Here is a 21,139-nt window from a genome sequence, read left to right as displayed (position 1 = left end):
TTCAGTAATCAATTATGTCTGTGAATTATTCCAGTTTCTTGATCTATTTAATATAAGACTTCACCAGATTTGAAACTTGACAATCTGACCTCATTAGTTCAAATTTAGCATCTTTAATTTCTTTGCTTTATGGCTAATCTGAACAGTAATCCCATCAAAATTCAAAAAAGTACTAGACACTGACAAGTCCATGGAAGACTAAAATTTCACCCTTTTGGTGTTAATTTTAAATAGCCATCTAGTTGGTTGATATGACACAAATATGATATGTTATGGATTGGCTTGTATTTCCAATGAACAAATATTTCTTATCTGCTGTAGAGCAGTTAATTTCAAATGATAGTCCACGGACCTTTGAGAGTCAACGAGGCTTTCCTGGGAGTGTGCAAAGCAATCATTGCTCAGGTCACCAACCAATATTAGTTGTGTGCATGCACATGCCGCTTAATCTAGATATCTCTAACTCTTTGTTTCATTATTCTGAACATTAATGAATGGGGTGGCAGTGAGTGGGTAAGGCATCTGCTTGAAATAAAAATGTGAAAGGCATAATAGCAATGTGATCTGAGATTCAGTCCAGCCTTATACTCTTATTGAATGCTTTATGATGTGCATTTACTCATGTGGCTTGCAGCCTGAGCCCACTTTTACCATGGCTAACATTACAAGGAGTGTTTTTTTAAAAAAGATGTTTTAACCTTTAACAGTTCAATAATGTTTCAAAGCCACCTTTTGGGAGATCAGAATTTCCATTTTTGTGTCTGAGGATTGCCATACCTCCTATTTATCCTGGCCAGCCTCCCATCATCTACCCTCCATAAACTTTAGCTCATCCAAAAATTCTGCTGCCCATATCCCAACTCGCACCAAGTCCCATTCACATATCACCCCTGTGCTCGCCGACCTACATTGGCTCCCGGTCCGGCAACGCCTCGATTTTAAAATTCTCATCCTTGTTTTCAAATCCCTCCATAGCCTCGCACCTCCCTGTCTCTGTGACCTCCTCCAGCCCTACAACCCTCCGAGATCTCTACGCTCCTCCAATTCTGGCTTCTTGCTCATTTCCGATTTTAATTGCCCCACCAGCCTTCAGCTGCCTAGGCCCTAAGCTCTGGAATTCCCTCCTTAAACCTCTCCACCTCCCTACCCCTCTCTCCTCCTTTAAGGAGCTCCTTAAAACCTACCTCTTTGGATCAGTGTCTTAAAATCACTTGGAGGAATTTGTTGTTGGGCAAAACAATAGACTGCTTCATCCTCAATCTATCATCTCCTTCACTGTGATCCACTTCACATGGTTCCATTCCTACCTGCCCCAATATAGCTGGCCCACATCCTGCAATGGTTTCTCCTTTTCTGCCCACATGGTCTCTTTTGGCATGCCGCACCCTTACCCGCTTCAGCTAAATGTTGACTGTCAGGAGTGTTATCTGTAATCACGGGGTCAATTTCCATATGTATGCCTACGATACCCAACCATACCTCTGTGCCACCACCCTCGATTGCTTGGCTATTGCTGTAGTGTTTCCAGCTCAACATTGTTAAGATCAAAGCCATCCTGTTTGCCTCTTGCCAGAAATTTTTCACTTTCACCTCTAATTCCATTTTCTTTCTTGCCTGCTCTTAGGCTAAACTCAATCCATGACCGTAAACTGATCGACAAACCCTACTTTCAGTCGTACTAAGACCACTGTTTACCCCTCTGAAATATCTCCCATCTCCCTCCATACCTCACCCTCCCTGCTGCTGAAACCATGTTCCTTGTGTTTATCACCTCCAGATTCAGTTTCTCTAACACTCTACTTGGCAGACTCTTGGAGTTTAGAAACTCCAACTCATCTTTTTTGCATGTTATTCCTTACTAAGCCCCATTTGCCTGTTGTTCCTGACTTTGCTGAGCTCCGCTGGCTTCCCATCCCTCAGCATATTGATTTTGAAATCCTCATCCTTGTTTATACATCCTTCAATGGCCTTGCTCAACCTACATCCTGTATTTCCCCCCCCTCCCTCTGTTCCAGCACTGAACTTTCAGTTCCAACTCTCTTCCAAACCTCCTCCACCTTTCTACATCATTCCCCTTCAAATGTCTCCCTAAAACTTTCTTCTTGAAATGCATCTTTGTTCACTTCTCCTAACTCCTCTTCTCCCAACTTCTGGTCAGGTGTTACCCCATGGTTTTCTACCTCACCCCAGATGCTTTGCTACATTAAAATTGCTGATTATGTGCAAGTAATTGATGTTTTGGCAGTGTAACCCTTCATTAGAAATTAAGACTGAAAGATAATCAGGGATTTTAGTTAGTTGTGAAAAGGGAGGGGGAGAAAATCAACAGATACACCAATCACAGGGGGTAAATAGGTGTAATAATCCATATTACACTGATGACTGTTTATGTGCTGGTTCCTTCTCTCGCTCTAATCTGGAGAATTTAATTTACTTTGCTTACAATTTCCACTTATTCCTCATGTTTATGTGATCCAAATCTTAGTCTCCCCTTCCGGCCTTCTTTCTCTCCCTCCTGTAGCTTGAAGGTTTAACAGACAATTATTACACGCCTACCAACTACCTGGATTATGTATCTTCCCTACCGAGTAGGCCATTCAGCCCTTCAAGCCTCTTCCGCCATTAAATTAGATCTTTGCTGATCTGCATTTCAACTCCATTTACCTAGGTTTTTGTTGGGTAAGGGTACCAATCAATCGCATTTTTGAAAATTTCAATTGACCCAGCATCCACAGGTTTTTGGGGAGAGAGTTATAGATTTCCACTACCCTTTGTGTGAAAAAGTATTTCCTGATTTCACTCCTAAATAGCCTAACTCTGATTTTAAGATTATGCCCCCTTGTTCTGGAATCCCTCATTAGAGGAAATAGTTTCTCTGTTTCTGCCCTATCGAATCCCTTTATCATTTTAAAGACCTTGATTAGATCACTTCTCAACCATCTAAACTCAAGAGAATGCATACCAATTTTATGTAACCTGTCCTCATAATTTAACCTTTCAAGCCCTGGTATCGTTCTGGTGAATCTGCGCTGCACTCCTTCCAAGGTCAGCATATCTTTCCTGAGATTTGATGCCCAAAATTGAATGCAGTACTCCAGATGGCATCTGACCAAAGCTCTGTACAACTGAAGAATCACTTCCTCACTTTTGTATTCCATCCCCCTTGAGACAAAGGCCAACATTCCATAAGCCATTTTAATTACTTTTTATACATGGACACCTAAATCCCTTTGCTCCTTCACAACTTCTAGTCACCCCCAATAAGAAAATATTCCAATTTGTCTTTCTCAGATCCAAAGTGGATGATCTCTTACTTCCCCACATTGAACTCCATCTGCCACAGTTTTGCACAGTTAATTAGTCTTTCTATGTCCCTTTGTAACCTCCTGCTCCTAAATAGACTATGCATCGTAACTTAGTGTCATCTGCAAACTTTGATATACAACTGTCTATTCGTTCATCCAAGTCATGAATATATATGGTGAAAAGTTAAGGCCCCAGTACAGATCCCAAGGGAACATCACTTGTCACAGCCTGTCAATCAGAGAATGAACCCTTTATCCCTACTCTCTGCTTCCTACCTCCCAACCAATTACCGACCCATGTCATAAGGTTACCTCCAATCCTGTGTGCTGTCAATTTTGCTAATAATCTCTTGTGCGGTACCTTATCGAATGCCTTCTGGAAATCCATATAGATAACATCCATTGACACTCCCCTATCCACCATGTCAGTGACATCCTCAAAAAATTAATTAAAATGTGAGGACTCATTCACCCTTTTTCCCACCTTCTCATGTCTACATTGCATTTGCATAGGAACATCCTATCTCTATTCTTGCCAAACTGCTCTGAAGCTCTTTGGGCTTGTAACTAGGATATGTTCCTGCTGGGAAACAGTGCAGACCCAGATCAGGCAGTAGTTGTGTTTGGAAACTCTTATGATCGATTTTCACGTGTGTCCAGCTGAGCAAAAAAAAAGTTGTTAATTCGGGAATTTTAAATTCTAAAGTTAATAAAAGTTAACAAAATATAAATTTCACTAACAGCTTTAATTCATTTATAACAATGTGATTTTGATGATGTAGTTATTGCAATCAAGATGTAATTTAGCATCTTCCTAGAGTCATGAATTATAAAGAGAATTTTAGTAAAGATTCACCTTGGTGAATGTGTTAAAGCATATTAATTTTTGATGTGCAATATATGCAAAAATTAGAAAAGAAACTGATGGAAAAAGCCTTTTTGGTTATTGTGAATTGCAATTACAGAGCCACAAGTTTCATCAGTCTTGTATTTGCTGTCTGTCTTCTTCTCTTCAGTCTCCATCGCGAGGCGTGTTCAGGATCCATTGGCTGAGTTGGTGAAAATTGAGCCAAAACACATTGGAGTTGGAATGTACCAGGTAAGATATCCATGATCTGTTTTGTGAAGGTAATCTGCTTCACCATCAGCTGCTGTAATAAAACGGACACTTTTGAAACATGGCTTTGTAATTAAACATCTGCCACTTTTCAACTATTTTTATAAGATTTGCACAGTCAACCAAATGGCCAATAAATGTTCTGAAGCTTTTTTTGTCCCCCTCAGTAGGTTTTACCATAAATGATCCAGACTCTCTGAAATAGCTGCAGCTAGATTTTACAGTCTGTTAAAAAGCTATCAGATTGGACCTGTAACACAATCCTCATAGCCTTTTCCTTTCCACATCATTACAGTGATGTTTCAGTGCTTTGTGTAAACTGGTACCGGATATTGATCCCATGCATGTAAACCCTGTGCTTGCATCATTCCCAGCATTTTTAATCCTTTGTTCATTATTTTGGTGATATTCCATTATTATTTGCATTCACTGCTTTTTTTTTTGGTGAGCTCTCAGATATGTGTTCAAACTGTTAAAATTATCATTTAGGTTTGTGTACTGCTAGTTGATCTGCTGTAAAATGGGCAGATATCAAATACTGTAATACTGTAGGATATCAAAAGAAAATTGTCATCACATTTTGTTTTAACCAGCAAATAGTTCCTTTCTATTTTGCCAAAGTGAATGCTCCACCTATTTGTACCATCAATGCAGCACTCCTTGTTGGACAAAATAGTGTTACTGTATATTTATGGGAAGGTTGTAAGTTTGCCTGGTTGGACAGGATTTTGATATTATTAAAATGTGGTCCATTTCTGTAGTTTGTGCTCAAACTGAATCCTTTGTGCAGTAGTGTGGTGGTGAATTGTATTTTGTATGGCAGCTTTTTTCCACCACACAGATGCAATATTTTGCTTTTCAGCTTCCAAGCTGACTTTGTGGACAAGGTTCCCAATAAAAATGGTCCCACGTGGAATACATTACCCAGAGTACTGGGCTGCAAAATACTATTGCAATCAAGTACTTCAAGTAATGTGTCCCTCCTGAGACTATACCATATCATGGGTCATAGTCAGTAAGGGCAACTGAAACTTATATAAATACACTAAGTTCTTCCAAAAAAGTTTAAGATAGGGGTCCAAATTCATTGATAGCCCAGAGGTATCTGTGGAGAGGGCTGCGCACTCAAAAAAAAGCGTAGGGGAGGGATGTGTTCATTCTTCTGCCAGGAGATAATTGGTTTTACAAACATCAAAAGTGTGAACTTTTGGTTGCAGTAGGATCGTTTAAAGATATCACTGTCAGGAACTGGAATACTTTTCCAAGTTTTTGACACACATTGTCAGCATCAAGCACTCCCAGGTCAGACATAAAAAAAGAATAAAGACGTGCATTTATATAGCACCTTATCATGCCGCTTCAAAAGGCACCACATGAAATACATTAATTTGAAGTGCAGCCATATAAGGTAAATGATTTGCCATTTTGCACGCTGCAAGGTCCCACAAATGGCAATTAAATAAATGATTGTACTGTTTTTGGTGGTGTTGGCTAAGGGAGGAATGTTGGCCAGTAGTGCTGTGGAATCTTTAACATCCACCTGAACCACTGGAACAGGCAGCCAGGGCCTTGGTTTTTGACATTTCACGTGAAGGATTGCACATCTAGCACTTTCTTAGTACTGCTTTGGAATGTCATCCGAGATTATGTTTTCAAATTCTTGAGTGGGGCTTGACCCCACAACCTTTTGACTTAAGGACAAAAGTTCTATCCACTGAACCAAGCTGATGCTATAGTACAGGGGAATTGTCCATAAAATTCCTGAAGAAATGTTTGGGTTAGTTGAAAACATTTGTGATTTTCCATCTTCTCTAAAAAGAAGACCAAGAAGAAGTACAGAGGTGAAAGAGAACAAAGCATAAGCCATGTGTTATTGTGCTGCCTGTTGCCTATTTGTTGGTCATCTCTATTTTCACAGGAAATTTTTTCTTGCCTCAATAACTTATAGATCCTGTAGACCATAATTAATGGAATGACTTCCTTATCGTGGATGCATTTAATTTGAAAATGGGATTGGTTTAGTGTAATTCAGGATGGGTGCCCATGTAGTTTTGCTTTTAGTTTCTTCTCAAAAGCTTGCATATATAGGAGCATTGCAGCAAGTTTAAAATGTAGATTTAACATTCCATGAATTGCTCTGCAATTCAAGATACAGTCGAACCCAATTAATTGGAACTGTTCGGGACAACCCCACACATTGCGATTAAATAGGGAATTTTTATAAAACGAGACAACCTTTATTTGCCTAAATTTCTTACAACAAGGGTGAATATAGTATAACATCTTAAAAATTAAAGAAAAATGCTCACGTCTCAGGAACTTTATAAATGCTGAGAATTCTGTGATTTTTCTGTTGGTAGAAAGCAGAAGTCATCAATCTCCGCACTTTCCCTTCAAAATTCATTAAGCCTTTCACTATCTTTTGATTCGATGAATCAACACAACTCACGGTGCAGAATCTACCTCTCTAACTTTCAGAATTTCCAGCCCTGGCACATCTTCATTTGCATCCTCTATAGCCACTGTGTCCAAGTCTTCCAGAGAAGAAACTATTTCTGCATCAGTCATCTCTCTGTAGATGCCAAGGTCATCATCCATCGAAACAAAAAGATCGAACTCCACCTCACTCAAACCACCAAAAAATCCCTTCTTCAACCTCCTAAACTTAGACTGTCATTGTTTTCATTGCTATAACCCAAACCGCAATTACTGATGCAGCTGAGAGTCACTGCGTTCCAAGCTCATAGCATCCAATACGCTATAGTTTTTCATAACTTGTGAAATACCAGTTTCCTCAGTGGAATCTAAAACGGAAACCACCTTGCGAAGCAATTGCTTCCCGTAGTGTTAGTTCATGCTGAGTGGCGCCTTGGTCCAGGGGCTGGATGATGGAAGTGATAGGTGGTAAAAATTGGGCTCCCGTGTGAAAGATTAAGAGCCATATCACGGCAAGTGGCATTATCCATCAAAAGCACCACGTCTTGCACCGTTTTCTCATTCTGTCATTGAAAGTCTGCAGCCGCTTTCCGAAAATTGTGTCATCCAAGCATTAATGCAACTTTCATAATCAGTTGGAACAGTTTTCACATTTTTAAAACAACAATGGTTCTTAGTATTCCCGTTCATGCTATTCCCGATCATGAGCTTTCACCTTTTTCCTAGTGGGTTAGTGCACAACAATCTAAGGTGTTCTTTTCTCATTTTGCCACTACTCACCTTCGCTCCTTTTTTGAGTAGGTTTGATAAGCTAGGGCAGCATGGAGTAGTCTGGTCTTGTCGCAATTGTAAATGCAGTTGGCTGGATACCCTGCTAACAAACCCAGCAACACTTCCTCGGTCCGTGCATCCAGCAGTGGGTTTGTTACTGTCCGCTTTTTCACTGCACAGCTTTTTGCAAACACGGTTGAGTCTCACTTTCCAGCGGCACAAGAATCCATTTGATGCTTCATAGCTTTCCACAGGCAGCTGTCAGGTTGGATTTTCTGAGCTCTCTTGTGACTGAGGTGTCAGCCTTGGCTCAGTGGTAGCACTCTCGCCTTTGAGTCAGAAGGTTGTACCTTCAAGAGACTTGAGCATATAATCCAGGCTAACACTTCAGTGCAATACTGAAGGAGTGCTGCACCGTCGGAGGTGCCGTCTTTCGGACAAGACATTAAATCTAGGTCCTGTCTGTCCTCTCAGGTAAACATAAACGATCCCATGGCTCTTCTTCGAATCGTGCAGGGAAGTTTTTTCGGTGTCCTGGCCAATATTTATCCCTCAACCGACATCACTTTAAAAATAGATTATCTGGTCATTATCTCATTGCTGTTTGTGGGACCTTGCTGTGTGCAAATTGGCTTCCAAGTTTCCTACATTGCAATAGCGACTACACTTCAAAAAGTATTTAATTGGCTGTAACACACATTGGGATGTCCTGAGGTTGTGAAAGGCGCTATAGAAATGCAAGTTCGTTCTTTTATTAAACCACCTAAGCAACATTTCATCAACATCAGCCATCTTACTTTTCATGCTTCGTTTCCTACTATGGTTCTCATTTCTTTTCCAGTCCTTCAAGACACCCACTTTTCTTTTCAGAATTCTAAAAACCTGAGATTCAGAATTGCCATGCTTCTGTGTGACTAGCTTTTGGATTCTCAATTCCTTCAAATTGTTCAAGACATCTACTTGCTTGCGCAGTGACAAGACATGGTGCTTTTTTTTTGTTTAGCCATCTGGAAAATCGACTTCCATTTCTCCATCACCCGCATGCTAACAAACAGGTGGAAACCGGGTCATACTGGTTCTTAAGCACATTCACCACTGATTCAGATTGAGAGGTGAAAGCCTCGGGTTCAAAGATGACAAGTCTCATTAAAGCAGGATTTCTCCACGCCACACTTCCATATAAATGGGAATAGCATAAATGAAATTGCAATAAAATAAACTTTTCACAATTGGAAGTATAGGGGAACAAAACGGGACTTTAGAAACAGTTGTGTTAAAACAGGAATTGTAATTGTGAGTTGCAAATAAATGCGTATGACTAGCTTTCTATACTGGATTGGTTTTAATGTCACCTCAGTAATCTCACAAAATTTCATATAACATGGGTTTTTCATTTTTAAAAAGGTTGCTCCATGTTCAGGATATTTTTCTGCCATGTTAGGTTTTGTTGCCTCCTAACAAGATATCTGAGATGGATTTATATATTTCATCAACAGGTTTTCTGTTTCTTTATAGAACTACTTCTTAAGAATACAGTATGTCATTGTATCACATGACTTGCTCTTTTTGTTTTCCTTATAGCAAGCCTTCGGCAGTCTCACATTACTAATTTTACTCCAGTCGTTAACAGCAGCTGTCAGTTTGCACTGGTCCCATGAGTGGGAGTTCCTGTAGTAGTAATGTGTTGATCTTTGACCCATGAGCCTAAGTCTTGTTTGTGTTTCCACACATATTTGTGCAAATTCACCAGTCTTTCTGTTTTTTTTCCCTCTGATGTCACAGATTATTAATCTACGTAAATTGTAGGAAGCTTTTCCAGTCACCAATTGCAACCAATCAAATTTGCTTTCAGAGAATTCTGCAAATTTCCAAGCACTGGCTTTCTGAGTTCTTTTGCCGTGTGTTCTACCAGATCCAGTTCTGAGTTCTTCGTCCTCTGGCTAAACAAGATAAGCACAACAGCAAGAGCATGCAGACTGGAGATTCCCTCATGATCTAGCATTTGGATCGGAAAGTGCTTGAGTTGAGCTTCTCAGCATGAGTATGGTACATAGCATACAACCTCATTTCTTTTGGAGTTTAAAAAAAATTGTTCTTGGAATGTTGGTGCTGCCCAGGCCACATTTATTGTCCATCCCCATTTGTCCTGACTTTTGTAGCGATTTGTTTTCTTTTTAAACAACTAGATTTGCAAGGCCATTTCAGAGGACATAAAGAATCAATCACTTAGGACTGAAGACTAGGTTGGGGTGGCAAGTTCCCTTCCCTGAAGGACATTTCACGAATGAGCAGGGTTTTTACTACAATCTGACAGCTTTTATGGTCATTTTTTTCTGATGCCACCCCACAAACTGACAGGCTTATTGATTCAGATTCCCTATTTTCCACCTGCACGACCAGATTCAGTGGCATTTGAACACTCAATCTCAGTGAGTGGGGCGATTGCATACATCCAGCCAAGAATTGAGTATTCTACCTCACTCCACTCATGCACATCTCTGGTAATAATTAATGCAAAGGCAGTCGCACTATTATATAAGGGTCACCTTTAAGCTCTCAATGTGCTTAGCGTAAGGAGTATTGCAGCGATGTGCTGTAGTTCTGTGTAGTTATAACAAAACTCTTGTGGCTTGACTGGAGTGGAGAATAATGTGTTTGACAAAACTTGTGATCACAGATGTAAAAGAAAAATTGCTGCAATCAATCCAGCATTGAAACCTGAAATTTTCAGAGGTCAACCTAACTACTTAAATGCGAAGTTGTATGTGCTTTTCAATCTCCTCCTAGTTCCATTTGTTAGTATGGAGAGTGATGCTGCCAAGCTAGATGAACAATACTTTGACCACAAAACATTGCAATATAGTTCCAAACCATCAAGATAAGTAAAAGTGGAAAATCAAGGCCAATTCACGTAGCTGCTGCTAGCTGGGATAGTCTGGCTACAACCACAATCAGTACCTTGGAAAATGAGGTACCTAGTAGGAGAGGGCACCTTGGGGAGCAGAGCTGGGCATTCTCAATGCTGTACTTAACAAAGAATAGACTATGACTAGAGAAGTGGATCTGCTATGGTTCAAAGAATTGGTGAATTGAGTCCTAGAGCATTCAGTGTAGATAGAGGGACAACCAGTAATCTTAAAGATTTATAAACTACTTTTAAACACTAGCCAACTGATCACTTTTGCAAAATTAGTCTGGTTTACAGAGCTTGCAAAACTTATGTGGTCATGGCAAAATATGGACTGTTGGGAGTACTGGAATTTTTCTTCATTCTAAGGGGGAGCCATTTCCTCATTTTGGAAAACAATGGGTATCCAACCATTCTCCAGCGGTTAATTGGAAGACCAATAACAGTGAGTAATGTGGTGTGGACCAATGCTAGACTTTTAGAGTAAAATTAATATTCGGAACTGAGTGAAATTGTAATTTGAACAAGTCTGTAGTGGCGACAAACGCAGACTGGTGTTAATGTTGCGTAGTGTTAAGGTATATAAGAATCTTGTGCAAGTCAGCTGATCCAACCAATTGCAGACGTTTCTCTCTCGCACCTAGCCTGAGCTGGTTATTAAGAGGGTTTTAACCCCTCGTGAAGGCCAGGACCCTAAAGTAGGTGTAGAGAACACATGACGTCTTGTCCAATCGGCTGAATTATCAAGTATAGAATTGCGATAGTTAAGATGGGTCTTGATTATTGTGTAATTACAGTGTGAGGGATTGTATAAACTATAAGCCATGGGCGCCAGCGCAAGCAAAATCCCTCCAAAGGGAACACCTGCTTACATGTACAAAAACTTTGGGAAAGAAACAACTGACGAGTTGATAGTTTGGTCAAAATGGACCAGGACTAGAAAATATCCTTTTCCCGAAGACGGTACATTTAATATGGATAGAATTAAGTGTTTAGAAGAATGTTTAGAGGATAGAGACCCGAAAAAGAAAGGTGAAAAAGGGGTTAAGTGGGCGGCATTCTCAGATTGGAAAAAAGAAGCAGAATCAAGACACGAACAGAGTAAAATGGCCAGTAGAAATACTAAACAAGATATAAAAATTAAGCAAATGTTAGTAAAGAAACAGCCGCCGTTAGCTGTGCCATTATATCCTGCCCAACCCACTGCCCCGGACGATGATGATGATTTATTTCATAGGACAAATGCGAGCCCCGCGAAACCCCCCCCCCCCCCCCCCCCGGCTTATCAGGAGCAGGTACCCGCACTGCCTGAGAACGAAGGAGACCCCGTTAACCCTTCAAATCCCCAACCTCCACTTAATCTTGAGGGCGGCGCTACTGGTGGGGCAGCTGCCCAGACGCCCTCCCAGACTGCGGGCCCAAGTCAGGGTACCCGGGGTGCCATAATTCGTAGAGAGGCGAAGGAGGGAGACGAAGGGGAATCTAAGCCCATCCCAGCCAGAACACAACTGCCCTTAAGACGTTTCCCCAATGTCCATGCTACTGGCGGGGACCCAGTTTCCGTCCACCGTCCATGGACAGCCACCGAATTGAGAGGAATCATTCAGGACTTACCGGACCCCTCTAAAGACTTAGAAAAATCTATTGACCAATTGAAAACGATAGTCATTTGTCACCAACCAACCATAGTAGATATGGATCAGTTATTTCGCGCATGGTTGAAAGATAATAAATATAAAAGACTGTGTGAGGGCGATGAAAGCTTTGCCCTTATCCGAAACCATAGGGCAGCTAACGGATCAGATGAGCTAGTGGCAGATGATGCATTCTGCCAAAATTTGTATGAAGTAATGCACATAAAATTCCCAAAGAAAACAAATTGGACTAAGATTACAGAAACCAGTCAAAGGAAAGATGAGGATGTTGAGGATTATATAGAAAGAATGGAGAATATTTTTCCTCTACTTGCACCATTAAATTTGTGGGCGCTATATGTGTACCCAGATTGGACATCATAACACAGCAACATTTGAATAAGCAATAAGCTATAAGAACTATAACAACGAATATGACTAACCCTTGAACTAGAGAAGTCCCAATAGAACCCAGCCACCCGGTTGCCCAGCCCCAAAGAGTGAACGAAGGGGGCTGCTTGAGTTTCTCGATTTCCTTTTGGATGTGATCGGCCAAATTAGTAATCTTCTCTGAACTATCAGGTATGTAGGTACAACATTCAGATCCAATTAGTGCGCATGTTCCTCCTTTCTCTGCCAATAGGTAATCAAGGGCCATATTGTTCTGTAAGGTGACCGTACGAATGGCTATCATCTCTGCGCTCATTTCCTTTAAGGCTTCTGCCGTATCATTAGCAACTACTTCCCAGATTTTGGCCAAATTAATCATTTCTCTGGTGGCCTTACCGACTCCCCACCTAGGGAAAGCAATGGCCCAGAACCGGTCAGCCTCAGTAATTACCCTTTTTACTCATTGCCCAGTAGGATGTTGAGACAGGGACAATGAGTGTCGGACATATGGTATTACATATACTTGAAAGCATATGGGCAATGCAATATACAAGATAATGGAACTGGTGTCCCCTACAGAAATGAAATATGTTGATAGAAAAGGTGATGCAGATGGAAACTGTATTGAATCGTAATTAGCAGAACTGAATAGTAACCTTATCTAAATGCATGATGTCTTCCTTCCTGACTTGATCACAAACATACCCATGAAGAGTTAACTGAACTATAATCACTGACGTGGTAGCTGGGCCTATTCTGACCCTTCAACCGTTATATAGTCTGTTGTTCTAGGAGTACAGTGAACTAAAACTGCAGGAGCTGAGCAAGACAAAGTAATCCTCAATTGTGTACATAGGAACACACATAGGAATTGCTAGACAAGAAAAGATCAAGGTCTAATCAAGCTTGCCTTCTACCATCTTGGTAGTCGCATGATACAATGATAATGTGTTATTGACTAATCCTAGCAATCGATCTCTAACAATTAGAGATGATGTGAGGAAAACCTCAGTGGTGGAGAGCTTTAGAAACCATAGGTCCAAAGTCACCTTGTTCCTTCCAAGCATGCTACATTATGACAAGTCAAGGCTCAAATAACTCGTATACTGTGTCCCAAAATGTAAATTCTTGTTGAGAAAAAGGATGGTTCCGTGTGGATGTGTGTTGACTGCAAAGCCCATAACAAATCAACCATCTAAAATAAGTGCTCATTTCAGTGGGTCGATGTACTACTTAATCACCTGCATGAGGTATAGCTTTTTATATTTGAATTGAAATCAGGATATCGGATTAAGGACACAGATGTTACAAGACAGAATTTTGACCATTTATTGAGTTTTACAAGTTCTTATTGCCATTCAGCTTAACCAATGCCCTGGTGATGTTTATGCCTTTGAGCATTGTTCATTTACCAGCTTCTGTTAGATGTGCTTAAATTATATGTTGGTCCATTGTTGGTCTGTTGAGCATAGAATCACTTTTGCAAGGTACTGCTCCTCCATCAAAAGAGCAAAATCTAATAATGTGGAAAAGTGTGATATTGGAAAAAGCAACATGCAGTATCTGGAATTCTTCATCTCTGACTGCTGTGGAACCCCTACAGGGGGGGGGGTCGAAGGAACACTAAAACTGGCTGCAACTGTGAATTGTGGAAGATTGAAGTGTTTTCCTCCATATGACCAATTACTACAGGAAATTTGTAAGAAGTTTCATATACATATTCACCTTTCTCAACGTTATTGCAAAAGGCTAAGTCATTTTAGTGGGGTAGGCAAGAACAGAGAGGCAGGTCAGTGTGTGGCTGAATATATCATGTAGGAGGGGGGAGTTCAAGTTCTTGGCCCACTGGCACCACTTCTAGCTTTAGCATCAAGATGGCCTTCAGCTAAATCAAGAGAACAAATTCATCTTGTCTCCTGGGATAAATAAAATTTTTGGAAAGGATTTAAACTAGGAAAGCAGGAGGAGGGGATAGTAATTTTTTAGGAAGGAGTCATTTGAATTGCAGGACAAGGAATGATCCACAATGTATTTACAAGAGGCCGTCTCTGACCACTTCTAGCTCCACTTCCTTCTGTGTCTAATCTTAGAAAAAAATTCTTTCCAAGTCACTTACAATGACAATTTCAAACTCCCATCTGCTTAGCTTTTGGCCATCCATTTGCTACAATACCTGTGCAGTTGTTGACTTGCTCAACTATTCCCTCACCTCCATCTTTGATTCTCTTGTCCTTGCAAAATCTTCACCGACTTCCATCCTGCTCATTCCCTCTGGTACGACCCCTGTTTTCACTTCAAGCCCAAGGGGTGCAAACTGGAGCTTACCTGACATGCTACTAGCTTAACCATCCATGAGCAGCGCAGGCTGGACCACATCTAGCTCTACCGGTCCTCAGTCCCCTCTCCCAAAACTTCCCACTAATCTTGAGACATCCAGGAGCATAAAGATAATCCATGGATTCTTTTCTCCATTACAACTGCCTCTTTAAACCCTTTCCCCTGCCCCTCCATCCTTACTTCTAACAGTAATTGCAAGGAGCTCATGGATTTATTTCTTGATCAAGATGGAGACCATGCATTCAGCTGCCTCTGCCTCTTCCCCACCTCCCCCTCCCATTTCCCTTGCCACCAAGCCAAACATTTCCTTAAGTCCTCCCCCTCTCCCCCACCATACCCCTATCTCTCTCTAGCTTGTCATCCATTTCCTCTATTGATGTTCCCTCTCCTCATACACTGTCCCCCTAGTTTCAGAATGCCATAATCACCCTCCCACCCAAAAAAAACACCTCAACTGTTCTGTCCTTGAAAAGTAGCACCCCATCTTCAACGTCTCTTATTTGAACCTGTTGCTGCCTGCCAGTTGCCCATATCTCCATGTTTGAATCTCTCCAATCAGGTTTCTGCCCCTCTCATAGCACTGAAGCAGACATTCTCTGTGACTATGACGATAGTGAATTATCCCTCCCCATTTTGTCCTCAACCCCTTTGCAGACCATGATACGGTCAACCATACCATGCTCCTCTGGTGCTTCTTTGTTTCCAGTTTGGTGGGACACACCTCACTTGCTTCCACTCTTACCTCCGATTGTAACAAGAACATCTCTGGCAATGGCTTCTTTTCCCACTATGCACCATCACTTCTGGAGTCCCCCAATGATCCATCCTTGGCCCTGTTCTCTTCCTCAACTACATGCTTCCACATGGTCCAGACACCCAGCTCTAGCCCTCCTTTTATTCTGTGTTGTCAGACTGCTTGCTGGACATCCAGACATGGATGAGTTTTAACTTCCTCCAGCTAAACACTGGGAAGACTGAACCCATTGCATCCTTGCCCATCCCCTCCCCTGCCAGTGTCTCAAGTCCAACCAGATGGTTTACAACCTTGCTGTCCTACTCGGCCCTGAGTTGCGCTTCCAACCCCATATCCACTCCCATCACAAAGACAGCCTGTTTCTAACCCTGCAACATTGTCTGTCTCTGCCCCTGCCTTAGTCCTTCTGCGCTGAAACTTTTATTATTGGACCAGATTCTCCTGTCAAAATAGCGGTGAGGCTAATGACACTTGCCGTTATTTATATGCAAATCGCACAGCAACTTCAGGCGAGGGCAGATGCGTGGTTAAATGCAAAAACACAGAAGTTGCTGTCCGAGATGCGCTGCCCTGCCGTTAGTTTTACGAAAACAGCATCTTGCTGTCTGACTCACCATTCAAATGCATTGAACGGCGTGAAGTTCCTGTACTTGCATGGTAGATACGGACTAAACTTGCCACACAAAGTTAGGGCATGTCCATTTCAGTCTGAGTACCCTTTTTAATGGCGTGGTAAAGTCTTAAGTACTGCCAAACAACCTTTCTGGCTCTAAAAATTAACTATTACAAGTGTGGAGTCTCATTCCTTCAGTTTTTAATTATTGGAGATTTTTAAAAAATAATATATATTAAATTTTTTAAAACTTTTTCTTTCTCTTTTTTTCACTCTCTCAATCCAATCTTTCTTTCCCTCTCTCTTTCGCTTTCTGTATCTGATTTGACATTGAATTCACTATTCTAACTTACACTTCCTGGTTCAGACTCTGCACTGCGCATTTCAGTTACTTGTCCTATTCACACAGATCTCAGATGCCCTGTAGAGGGCACTGTGCCGTTTCCATCTCATTTCCAGCAACTTCCAGTGCAAGATCTCATAGAAATTAAACGGGCAAGGGCAAGTGTAATTAACTGCAAACGCTGTTTATTCACCGGCAACAGTAAATTCTGGCTCAATTTCTTAATGACCTCCAGACATGACTATTCTCATGCCATCTTGGTTGATCTTCCATCCTCTACCCTCCTCAAACTCCAGCTTATCCAAAACTCTGCTGCCTGTATCCTATCCTGCGCCATTTGCCCATCAACCCTGTCTTTGCTGAGCTATATTGACTCCTGGTCCCCCAGCACCTCAAATTTAAAATGTTCATCCTGTGTTTAAAACAAATTTCTCTGGTTCTTGATCCAGAATTGTTTTATCTCGTTAGTATGTTGTTGTTGTATCTCATGGTACTGGCATGTCAATCAGATGTTTAGTAAACCTAAGTTATGCTTTGAAGTATTTCTTCTCATTAGGGACATCGAATACTAATAAAGAATCAGTTCTACTTGTTTTTTTCAAATAAAATGATAATTTGCAATTTTTTTTCTGGTTGGTCTCATGACTTAAAAGTAATGCATCTTGATTTGGCGTAGTCCCACAATCTTTCCATTGCTACACAAGATTATCCCGGATTAAGTCCAATCAGGAGATGGGAATTTGCAGCTTTATCTCCCTGTACAACCGCTAATCCAGAAATGTGGGTCTAGCAGACGAGCAGGAACAGTCCCTAATTTTTTTTAAAGATGGTGTGCACTTTATAAAACTTGAAATGCTTTCACAATGAATTCCACGAGTAATATTGCCCAGGAAGGATAGTTGCTTTAAATAGGGACAATATTTTTTGCAGTGGTAAAGTCTTTTTCAGTTTTTTTTAAAGAAAAAATTATTTTTAAAAGAATCTTGTATTCTTCAGATACCAGAGTAGATTATTTTTTTCTTTTGCGATGCATTTTCCTTTTCATTGCAACAATTCACTGATTGCAACCTACTCATAGTAAAATGAACAGCTTACTTTTCTCAAAATTTGCACATTTAAAAAAGATTAAAATGACAGGATCTCAAGATTTTTTGTTGAATTCATAACATGATTATAATGAATCATATACAATATTACACAGTTTTAGACAGTTTTATATGATATGGCTAGTGTTTAGGCAGCACAAAATGAAATAATGCCCATCTGTCTCTAAAACAGTTGAAAATACAAGATAGCAGTTCTTGGGCATTATTTAATTACAGTAAAATAATTAATGTGATCTTGAGAAGATTGGAGTTGTCACTAGTTCTCAAAGGACTGGAACAGCTGTACAATGAAGATGTGAAATGAGAAAAAAAACAACTGCATAATCTCTGGTAAAGAAAACACACACATACACACACTCTCTACAGTTCTGCAGAGGCCACCAAGAAGTCTCTGGTGATTGACATTCTTTCTGGCTTTTTCTGTGTGTAGTGTTGAAACCAGTGGAATCATATAGACTAAGCTGTTTCAATACCAGCTTCCTCAGTACAGGGGCTATTTTTTAAGGAAGTCTAACTCAAACCAGATGTTCTGCCTAGACCTATAGTTTTCTTCTGCCAAACTTATCATCAGAGGTCATAGTTCTGGGCTTTGGGCCCTAGAAAGATTCTTCCACAAACTGTAATTCATAGAGGGTTTAACCTTAGTGGAAAGAATAATATGTGTCTGCATAATCTAAATTTATTTTAATAACGTTCTAGCATATAGTTTCTTTTTAAAAAAAGAGATTATCAGTGAGATGCCAGAGTAGATTGCTTTAAATTAACAGGATAAAGTGGATTGATGCAGCACGTAATCATTTTAGACCATTCAAACTAGACCTAAATGTGTGGCCTACTCTTTGTAATAAAGATGTGGAGATGCCGGTGATGGACTGGGGTTGACAATTGTAAACAATTTTACAACACCAAGTTATAGTCCAGCAATTTTATTTTAAATTCACAAGCTTTCGGAGGCTTCCTCCTTCCTCAGGTAAATGTTCAGGAGCTCCTTGAAGCCTACGCATTTATACATATAGAACAATACATGGTGTTTACAGACTGCCCCTGCAACTGCCCGTTGCCAAGGCAATCACCGTGTTCAGACAGAGAGGTGTCACCTGCAGAACCCCCGAATACACATTCAACAAAAAAACAAACAGGAAAAAAAAACAGAGAGAGGCAGAAACATCCGGAAGGCAGAGAAAGCCAGCAAATGACCCATTATATTAAAAACAGATAACATTTGTTCGCTGGTGGGGTAACGTGTAGCGTGACATGAACCCAAGATCCCGGTTGAGGCCGTCCTCATGGGTGCGGAACTTGGCTATCAATTTCTGCTCGACGATTTTGCGTTGTCGTGTGTCTCGAAGGCCGCCTTGGAGTACGCTTACCCGAAGGTCGGTGGATGAATGTCCATGACTGCTGAAGTGTTCCCCGACTGGGAGGGAACCCTCCTGTTTGGCGATTGTTGCGCAGTGTCCGTTCATCCGTTGTCACAGCGTCTGCATGGTCTCGCCAATGTACCATGCTCTGGGGCATCCTTTCCTGCAACGTATGAGGTAGACAACGTTGGCCAAGTCACAGGAGTATGAACCATGCACCTGGTGGGTGGTGTCCTCTCGTGTGATGGTGGTATCTGTGTCGATGATCTGGCATGTCTTGCAGAGGTTACCGTGGCAGGGTTGTGTGGCGTCGTGGACGCTGTTCTCTTGAAAGCTAGGTAATTTGCTGCGAACGATGGTCTGTTTGAGGTTGGGTGGCTGTTTAAAGGCGAGTAGTGGAGGTGTGGGGATGGCCATAGCGAGGTGTTTGTCCTCATTGATGACATGTTGAAGGCTGCGGAGAACATGGCGTAGTTTCTCCGCTCCGGGGAAGTACTGGACGACAAAGGGTACTCTGTTGGTTGCGTCCCGTGTTAGTCTCCTGAGGAGGTCTATGCGATTTTTTGCTGTGGCCCGTCGGAACGGTCGATCGATGAGTCGAGCGTCATATCCCGTTCTTACTAGGGCGCCTTTCAGCGTCTGTAGGTGTCCATCGCGTTCCTCCTCGTCTGAGCAGACCCTGTGTATTCGCAGGGCCTGTCCATAGGGGATGGCCTCTTTGACGTGGTTAGGGTGGAAGCTGGAAAAGTGGAGCATCGTGAGGTTGTCCGTGGGCTTGCGGTAGAGTGAGGTGCTGAGGTGCCCGTCTTTGATGGAGATTCGTGTGTCCAAGAAAGAAACTGATTCTGAGGAGTAGTCCATGGTGAGCTTGATGGTGGGATGGAACTTGTTGATGTTATCGTGTAGTCTCTTTAGTGATTCCTTGCCGTGGGTCCATAGAAAGAAAATGTCGTCGATGTATCTGGTGTATAGTGTTGGTTGGAGGTCTTGTGCAGTGAAGAAGTCCTGCTCGAACTTGTGCATGAAAATGTTGGCGTATTGGGGTGCGAATTTGGTCCCCATGGCTGTTCCGTGTGTTTGGGTAAAGAACTGGTTATCGAAGGTGAAGACATTGTGATCCAGGATGAAGCGGATGAGTTGTAGGATGGCTTCCGGAGATTGGCTGTTGTTGGTGTTGAGTATTGATGCTGTCGCAGCGATGCCGTCATCGTGGGGGATACTGGTGTATAGTGCCGAGACGTCCATCGTGGTGAGAAGTGTTCCTGGTTCAACTGGTCCGTGGGTACTGAGTTTTTGTAATAAAGGCCTTTTTGACATGGCATCTTTCATGAGACACCCATGATGTCTTCCTTTTATTACCGTTGAATACCAGTGTGCAGAGTAAAGCTTATATCCTGTTTCGGTGTGTTGTTCCAAGTAGGATGGGAAACATGAAGTATAAGGGCATCTATCTACCTTTCTTTTGTCAGTGGGACTAGAGGAAAAGGGTCGAGATCAACCCTGCAGACGTACTTTGAGAGAAGGAGAGATAATCTGGGTGGTTGTCACAGGTAAAATGGAATCCTGTAAAAATGTTGTATGATTTGTTGTATTTCTTAAACATTAGTCATTTACTCCAAACTTTGATGTATGCACCTCTTTATTTGTGCATGTGTTAAATATAGATATGGTAGAACTACAGGTCAGACTAAATTCACACCTCGATGTTGAATGTACCAAACTTGCGATATGTATACTGTGGAATACTGTGTGCAGTTTCAAAGTCCCAATTATAACAACGTCTTTTCCTGAAACTTAATATTAAAAACTGTACAAACCCACTGCAGACTGGCAAATATATTGTATTCCATTCTGCAGCTACTTTCTTAGGATGCCACATGGCAATTCAACCACTATAGATATGGATAAGGTAGAAGTTAGTTGCATCAATTTTATGATGGGGTTGGGCGTAGATAGTTCTTCAAAGAATATTGAAGCTGCTTTGGCAATTATAAATACTCAGTGATGAAAACAGAAAATGCTGAAAACACTCATTAGACTTGCCCTTGCCCGTTTAATTTCCAT

General features: G+C 41.3%; 1 protein-coding gene across 1 annotated transcript in view; it reads left to right on the top strand.

Annotated features, from left to right (window-relative positions):
* Positions 1-21,139, top strand: part of srbd1 (S1 RNA binding domain 1) — a 241,463-nt gene that overhangs the window by 112,316 nt on the left and 108,008 nt on the right. The window contains exon 17 of the mRNA XM_067988785.1: positions 4,322-4,404. Within this exon, the coding sequence (XP_067844886.1) occupies positions 4,322-4,404 (83 nt within the window). The remainder of the gene's footprint in view (positions 1-4,321; positions 4,405-21,139) is intronic.

Source organism: Heptranchias perlo, chromosome 8, assembly GCF_035084215.1.
Source record: "Heptranchias perlo isolate sHepPer1 chromosome 8, sHepPer1.hap1, whole genome shotgun sequence".
In the NCBI taxonomy this organism is placed as follows: Eukaryota; Metazoa; Chordata; class Chondrichthyes; order Hexanchiformes; family Hexanchidae; genus Heptranchias; species Heptranchias perlo.
This window is presented reverse-complemented; position numbering and strand designations above follow the sequence as displayed.